Raw genomic sequence first — 8,345 nt, 5'->3', positions numbered from 1 at the left:
TATGGTCCTTCACAGAGCGCGTCACACGTGAGCGGTTAATCACGTGCGCCGACATGCGGTTGGATAGTTCTTTTCTCTTTACTGTTATCACCGGCATATTGTCAAAGTGTCTAATTCTAACATTTGGTAATATTTCTAATCAAAATCGCGATTCCTCGATTTCTAAAAAATAAAATCATGGCAAAACATTAAATTCGAATTAATCAATAAAATCTGGAAAATTGCCTAGCCCTAGCTGAGGTCCAACTAAAGATATAGCCTCCTGAAGTATATTTGATTGTGCTAAAGTTGAGATATTGCAAGTATACAACAGGTACACTTCAAATATCTTTCTTTAAGGCCGATATTAGTTAAAGATCATGCATTCCTCAACAATAGTGACATTAAAACACATTTTAGACTAAATATTAAGAAGTGATATTTTAATCTCACTCAGTGAGATTGGATAACACTGGGAAAAGGTACCCGTTCCACTTGGAACTGGAACGTTGCGGAAGCCCCATTCTTCCCGAAGGAGGTTTCGGAAGCACTTACACATATGAACAACCGTTTAGGTGCATATGGAAGATTAGAGGTGATTGTAACCCTCTTGGAAAATGGCAGAAAGTCTGCCGGGGAAACACAGGCTCTGAGGCTATACCGTGGACTTTACACATATGGGATCCCCTTAGGTCTTTACATATGGAACCCAGCCCTCTACCAGTTCTCACAGATTCATCGAGTGAGGGCCTGGTGCCGGACGTTCCGCCACGTCTGGCTGCCGAAGGGATGGAGGAGCTTGACAGGGTCTACAGTATGAACTCTCTGGAGCAGTTTTAGCAAGCCGACACTAAACAGGGGCCCTCCTCTCCTCTCAGTGCTTCTACCCGTTTGAGGTGAGAACAAAAGAAGGAGGATACCGGCTCCACACGAAGGCTATAGAATCTAGTGAACGTGTTGGGGGTCGCCCAGCTCACAGCTTTACAAATATCTGTCAGCGATGCACCACGAGCCAGCGCCCAGGAGGATGCAACACTTCTAGTAGAGTGAGCTCGCAACCTGAGCGGGCAGGGCACAACCTGTGCCTGATAAGCCAGGGTGATGGCATCCACTATCCAGTGGGCCATAACACTGGGATCCCAGTGATCCCTGAAGGGAGTAGTGGGAACCTTGGGCACATAGCTGGGCCTGGGCCTCAGGACTACCTGGGAGTTAGCCGGCCCAAACTCTAGGCACGATTCGTTAACCGAAAATGTGTGCAGGTCCCCTACCCTCTGGATGGACGCCAGTGCAAGCAGGAGCAGAGATTTCATTGAAAGAAACTTCAGCTCAACTGACTGCAAAGGCTCAAATGGGCCCTGCTGTAGTGCTTTGAGTCAGGTCCCAAGAGGGCATAGAGGGGGGTCGGGGAGGATTTAACCTTCTCACCCCCTTAAGGAACCTGATGACCAGGTCATGCTTCCCTACCGACTTCCCTTCCATGGGGTCGTGGTTAGCAGCAATCACAGAAACATAGACTTTAAGTGTGGAGGGAGACAAGCCTTCGCTCCAACCCCTGCTGCAAAAAGGACAGCACGATTCTGATCGGGCATCTTTGGGGGTCTTCTCGGTGAGAAGAACACCACTCGACAAGCAGGTTCCACTTCAAGGCGTAAGTGTGTCTTGTGGATGGTGCTCTCGCCGAAGTGATGGTGTCAACTACCTCCTGGGGTAGGTCACCTAGAACCTCCGCGTCCCATCCAGGGACCAGACATGAAGTTTCCAGAGGTCTGGATGCGGGTGCCACAGGGTGCCCCTTCTCAGAGTCAGTAGATCCTTCCTCAGAGCCATCTGCCAGGGAGGGGCTGTCACGAGGAGCATTAGTTCCGGGAACCATTCTCCGGGAAGTGCAGCTCATGACAGCTCGTTGGCTGCACTGTTGTGCAGACTCGGAATGTGAATGGCATGAAGCGACCTCAGATGCTTCTGACTCCAGAGGAGGAGGTGGCGAGCAAGTTGCGGCATGCGACGGGAGCGTAGACCACCTTGTCGGTTGATGTATGCAACAGTTGCAGTGTTGTCTGTGCGGACCAGCACGTGCTTGCCTTGTAAGCACCCTCTAAAACGGTTTAAGGGAAGGCGTGGTGCTAACAACTCTAGAGAGTTGATGTGCCAGTGCAGTTGGGGGCCCGTCAAAACCCTCGACACTGCATGCCAGTCGTATGTAGCCCCCCAGCTGGTGGTGAACCACAGCATGCTTGGAGACCTGTTCCAGGGGCACTCCTGCCCGGAGAAACGCAAGGTCTGACCACGGGGTGAAGGTTTGGCGGCAGGCCTGTGTGACCCGGTGAGTGCCTCGGGACTCGGCCATGGAGCCAGTGTTGAAGCGGTCTCATATGAAGCAGCCCTGGCGGCGTGACTGCCGCTGCAGCTGCCATATGCCCCAGCAGCCTCTGAAACCATTTCAGTGGGACCGCCATCCTGCTCTTGAACATATTGAGGCAGTTCAACACCGACTGAGCATGTTCCTGCGTAAGGCGTGCTGTCTGTTTAACCGAATCCAACTCCATTCCGAGAAAAGAGATCCTCTGCATCGGGGAGAGTTTGCTCTTTTCCCATTTGACCCGAAGGCCCAACCGGCTGAGGTGTGAGAGCACTAAGTCCCTGTGTTCGCACAACTGATCCTAAGACTGAGTTAGTATGAGCCAGTCGTCGAGGTAGTTGAGAATGTGAATGCCCTGCTCTCCGCAACTTTTGTGAAGACACGGGGCGACAGGGACAGCCCGAAGGGCAGGACCTTGTATTGATATGCTCGTCCTTCGAACGCGAACTGCAGGAAAGGTCTGTGGCGCGGAAGGATTGAAACGTACGCGATCGAAAGTACGTGCCTTCAGGTCAATTGCTGCAAACCAATCGCGGGGATGGATGCACCCAAAGATGCACTTCTGCGTGAGTCAGATGGTCCGCAGGAGCCAGCGAGATGGGCTGGGTAGTGCTACCAGGTACAACCCTGTACATTGCGAGTAAATCACTCGCATATGCGACTAAATCTTCACTCTGGGCGACTAAATGATGTCTAATATTAGCCAATTGCTAATAAATTCTCAGATTTTACTCGCCAGTGTGTGAGTTGGAGGCTAAGTATAAGTTTAGCTCAGATATATTTTCACTCGCCGAACACTCTCTGACTGAGCGCATCAGAGTTTCACTCTCCGCCAAGCGATCTGTGCTGTTCTTCAGTTCATCTGAATGGATGTGCAACGTATATATTTATCAGTCTGGCGAGTAATCTAAAAAATGTACTAGCCAATGGCGATTCAATTGCCAAGGTGTTCGTAGAGGGCTGAGGTACCCAAACACCGTACAAGCGGGACCACCGACGTACCCGCGGTGGGGCAGCGAGGTGGAAAGCAGGGACCCGGCTTGTGGGTGAGCCAAAGAGGGGTCTGAGTGTGCGGTTCCACCATTTGGCAGAGGGTGCTTGAGTAGGTCGTTTGATGACGCTCTCGAACCGCCCGCTGCTGCCTGCTGGCGAGAGAGGAGGATGAGTGTGGTCCGGTGTTGGTCCATCCACGACTCTCCATGCCCTCTTGGGACCCAGAGACAGAGAAAACTGCTCTCTTGTCGAGATTTTTGGAAAAAAGATTCTCCACCCGGCCCTCCTCCGGGGGAAGAAGAGGTGCATTTACCATCTCTATGGTGCTGCTTGGCTGGAGGCGGCTGCGGATGCAATGCGGGAGCGGGGGCTGAAGCAGGGGGCCACCCTCGGCAATGAGCAGGCTGGGGCGCTGCGACCGGCGGACGGGTGGAGACAGCAGCCGCAGCAGTGTCGGATCGCCTCAGTCTGCTCCTGTGTAGCCGAGAACTGCTGGGCCATGTTCTCGACTGCATCGGCGAAGAGGCCGATCTGGAACATAGGGACCTTGAGGAACCGAACTTTGTCGGCATCCCTCATGTTGACCAGACACAGCCAGATGTGACGCTCCTGGACCACAAGTGTGGACATCGCACGACTCAGAGAACTTGCGGTGACCTTCGTCACTTGGAATGCAAGGTCAGTTGTGGTTCGGAGTTCTTTCAGAACTTCTGGATTGTGACCACCCTCGTGCAGGTCCCTCAGTGCTGTAGCCTGAAGAACCTGCAGTAACGCCGTAGCGTGTAAGGTGGAGGCAGCTTCTCCACAGGCCGCACAAGCAACGCCGGACCGACCAGACGAGTACCTACAGGCCTGGGAGGGGAGGCATGGTTTGCCCTGCCAGGTGGAGGCGGTGTTAGGCCACAACTGCATTGCAACCGACCGCTCCACTGGGGGGACCCCCGTATAACACCTAGCTGCACTACTGTCGAGGGTGGTGAGGGAGGAGGAGCTAGCAAGTCAGTTTCTGGCAGTTAAAGGTGCCATCCACGACTTGGTAAGCTCCTTATGCACCTCCGGGAAGAAAGGCACCAGAACAGGGCGCTGAGAACCAGCGCAAGCTACACCAAGAAACCAGTCATCCAACCTCGAGGGCTCGGGACACGGTGGAGGTCTCCACTCGAGCCCTACCCTCTCGGCAGCCTGGGAAAGCATAGCCATCATTTCCGGATCCATTTCAGGCATTACCTCCGCCCGGAGAGCGGCAGCACAGCCGAATCTACCTCTCCAGAAAGCTCCGGCTCACCCTCCGATGCAGCAAGCGACATTCGGTCGTTGGGAGGAGCGTCAAAGGATACTGCTGGTATGCTCGTAGAGGGCCCAGCATGTTCCATTGGCAGCTCAACTGGTTGCGCAGTGCAAGAGGAGCGATGGTCCCTCGAGGGTTGGTTCCCTGGAGGGTTTGCCACCACTGTAACCCTCAGACCACCCGTGCCACCACCTGAATTGGTGCTCACCAGGCTGCAGCCAGGACGAGAACCAGATCGAGGCAGAGACAATGAAGCTCCGCCCCTTTCGAGGTAACGGAGCCTGGCCCACAACTCCGAGATGATCATCTTTCTGCAATGAGAACATGACTCATCCATGAATGCCACCTCAACGTGCTTAATGCCCAGGCACATGAGGCAGCGATCGTGACCATCACCTGGCGCCAGGTAACAAAAGCATCCAGAAATGCACGGGTGATACGTTGTCTATAACAAGACGCAAGTGAGATCCCAATTCGTCGGTCACCGACGTGACTCGGAGTGACCGTCTGAAAGGGAACTAATGATAAGCTTAAAGACTGCAGACCTGAAAGCCCTGCAGACATCAGAAAAAAAAGACATGACAGTTCTGAATATGGCTAAAATGCTGAATCTAAAATTCTTTGAAAGCAAAGATATAACATCCAGTTTAGTAATGGTGTGATTTAAAGCAGAGATGGGATTCTGCCTCAACGGGCATGGTGGCAAGGGGATGCTTTCAAATAGAAGTGAGAAACTGAATATCTCCACAAGTGTCTGTTTCACAAGACTTTTAGTAAAGGGTTCACAATGCTGCAACGCAGTTTACTATCCTGTACAGCAAACCACATTCACAAACATAAAATAATCTGTTCTAGTGTTGTGGACCTCATGTGCAGTGGATAAATAAAAAAAATATATATATTTTTTAATAATAATAACAACAAATCCCTAATATCTTTAATATAGTAAAATATTTACTGAATTTCTAATATGAAAAAATTTTCTAATAAACAACGAAACATGCTGTATCCTTTTTTCTTGCTAATAAACCAAATTTGAATTATTACCAATGAAAAATACTGACCTGTTTTGCGGTTTCCTTTTTTTCTTGCTTTTTATCCATTTCCATTTGTTGTTGCTTGATTGCCTCCTGGTTTTCTTTTACTTTCTTTTTGATGACTTCACTTTTTTTCTCTTTCCAGGCATCATAAGAGGCCTTTGCATCTGAAATTTTAGCAAACTTTTCCTAGATGAGAAATGATAAATATTTAATAAATCATTCCAGGATTGTTGTTACTAAAGAATTCAATTAAGCATTTGATTTATCTTACCTCTAGCATCTTCTCCTCTTTTAATTTCTCTTCCTGCTTTTTAGCCTTCCTTGTTATTTTTAAAGTTTCTTCTTTCTTTTTTAGCCATTCCTTTTTAGATACATTAAAAGGGTTTCTTAATAAATCATAGGTCAGTCTCTTGACATAACTTAATTATTAACTTAATATGATTTAATTCCTTAAATATTATGATTACAGTAAATGATTAGTCCTTACCTGGTACACAGCAGCTCTTAGTGAATCTGCTGCTTCTGGAACCTCTTGGGTCTCCTGTGTCCTCTGATCCAAAACCTTCAATGTTCCCAAGTATTTAGACTCTGCTGTATAGGAGCTCTTGGATTTTCTGGAACTGGATGACCGAGAGCTTGAAGGTCTAATGTCCAAAAGATATTGTTCTTTGAGTTTTCAATGTTTGATGCATTTGAGTAACACTATTATGTTAATTGTGCGCTAAGTGATGTTTTACTCATTAAAGCATAAAAAAATGACATGATTAAAATCATGAACACGCATACCAGTGACCAAGTAAAAACTATTTTATCATATTAAAAATATGTACCTCCAAGAAGGCAAGATAGAAAAAAGCTTAACTTGAGAAAATAGTTAACAGAAGTGTTAAGAAATGCATAAACATGGTGAGATTTTCATGTAGCGGAGATTTTCATAACCCAGTTTGAATAAAAGTATGTTAAAGCTGCAGTCCGTAACTTTTTTTTGGTTAAAAATTATCCGAAATCGATATTTGAGCAAGTACATAACCAGCCAATGTTCAAAAAGTTGCCTTACTTTAGCCCGATTCACAACGGTTATCTTATAATAATGTTTTCTAATTTGAGTGGTACGGGTAGGTTTTCGCAGGAAATTTGAGCAGGGCACTGCGTCATTACGTCACGTCTGTAAACATAAAGAAGTTGTCCCGGCTACTAGGCTATCGCATGTGAGGATCCTGCAGGTGGCCGATCGTTTATAGCCTTTTCTCACAGCAACCAGAACAATTAAATGTGTCATTTTGATGGCGGATTGTAATCCATAAAGGATTATGTGTTTATGAAACACATGTGAATGAAATTAAATTATATTCCAGTTATAAATGTGCTTCTGATTACAGATAGCCTGGGATTACAAAGATTTGTATTTTAAAGAAAACCAGTTCAAAGGGAACATAATTTACTTTTTGGGTTAAAATAATTTCTTAATATGAAATTCGAAGAGTATGACAATTAGATTAGACTGTGCAGAAATTGAAATCTACACGCTAATACACACTATACTCATAGTCACCAATGCTGATGTTGTTAACATTAATCATTTGAGAATAAAGTATAACAATAATAATAATTTGAATGGTTTGATGTGATATGAGCTAACCGATCTTTAGATTTAATCACCATTGGTAGCCTGATGTATGGTAATGCTTTTTTCCTCAGTTGGTCAGAACAAACGTGGCAGACTTGTTACTTACTTGTTTAGATGACAATATACGGTGACATTTTTTATTTGGATCATATTCCAAGCTGTAGGCTAGAATCTGTGATTGCGAAGTATCCAGGAAAAGGTCCGTGAGAGTGATTTTGTGCCTCTTTGGGATGGTACCACGAGGCGTCGTTCACTTGCAGAACGCAAGCTTCTGGAGGGCGCGTAGGTCTGAACTAGTGAGTTTAGGTATATTGGTGCAGCGCCAGTGGTTGTCTTGTAGGCAAGCATCAGTACCTTGAATTTGATGCGAGCAGCTACTGGCAGCCAGTGTACCCTGATGAGGAGGGGTGTGGGGTGTGACGTGAGCTTTCTTCGGATCGTTGAAGACATCTTAAGTTTTCAGCGTGTGTTAATTTAAAGCTGCAGTCCGTAACTTTTTTTGGTTAAAAATGATCCGAAATCAATATTTGAGCAAGTACATAACCAGCCAGTGTTCGAAACTATCGCCTTACTTTAGCCCGATTCACAACGGTTAGCTTATAATAATGTTTTATAATTTGAGTGGTACGGGTAGGTTTTCGCGGGAAATTCGAGCATGGCACTGCATCATTACGTCATGTCTGTAAACATAAAGAAGTTGTCCCGGCTACTAGGCTATCGCATGTGAGGATCCTGCAGGTGGCGGATCGTTTATAGCCTTTTCTCACAGCAGCTGGAATAATTAATTGTATCATTTTGATGGCGGATTGTAATCCATAAAGGATTATGTGTTTATGAAACACATGTGAATGAAATTAAATTATATTGCAGTTATAAATGTGCTTCTGATTACAGATAGCCTGGGATTACAAAGATTTGTATTTTAAAGAAAACCAGTTCGAAGGGAGCATAATTTGCTTTTTGGGTTAATTAATATGAATAATATGAAATTCGAAGAGTATGACAATTAGATTAGACTGTGCAGAAATTGAAATCTACAACACTATACTCACTATA

General features: G+C 46.5%; 1 protein-coding gene across 1 annotated transcript in view; it reads right to left on the bottom strand.

Annotated features, from left to right (window-relative positions):
* Nucleotides 1-8,345, bottom strand: part of LOC107714632 (microtubule-associated protein 9-like) — a 20,018-nt gene that overhangs the window by 5,833 nt on the left and 5,840 nt on the right. The window contains 3 exon segments of the mRNA XM_016520547.1: nucleotides 5,687-5,848; nucleotides 5,934-6,023; nucleotides 6,150-6,306. Of these exon segments, the coding sequence (XP_016376033.1) occupies nucleotides 5,687-5,848; nucleotides 5,934-6,023; nucleotides 6,150-6,306 (409 nt within the window).

The sequence above is a fragment of the Sinocyclocheilus rhinocerous genome, unplaced genomic scaffold (genome assembly GCF_001515625.1).
Source record: "Sinocyclocheilus rhinocerous isolate Xijiao unplaced genomic scaffold, SAMN03320098_v1.1 scaffold2134, whole genome shotgun sequence".
Taxonomy (NCBI): domain Eukaryota; kingdom Metazoa; phylum Chordata; class Actinopteri; order Cypriniformes; family Cyprinidae; genus Sinocyclocheilus; species Sinocyclocheilus rhinocerous.
The sequence above is the reverse complement of the archived record's forward strand: the minus strand, read 5'-3'. Positions and strand labels throughout refer to the sequence as shown.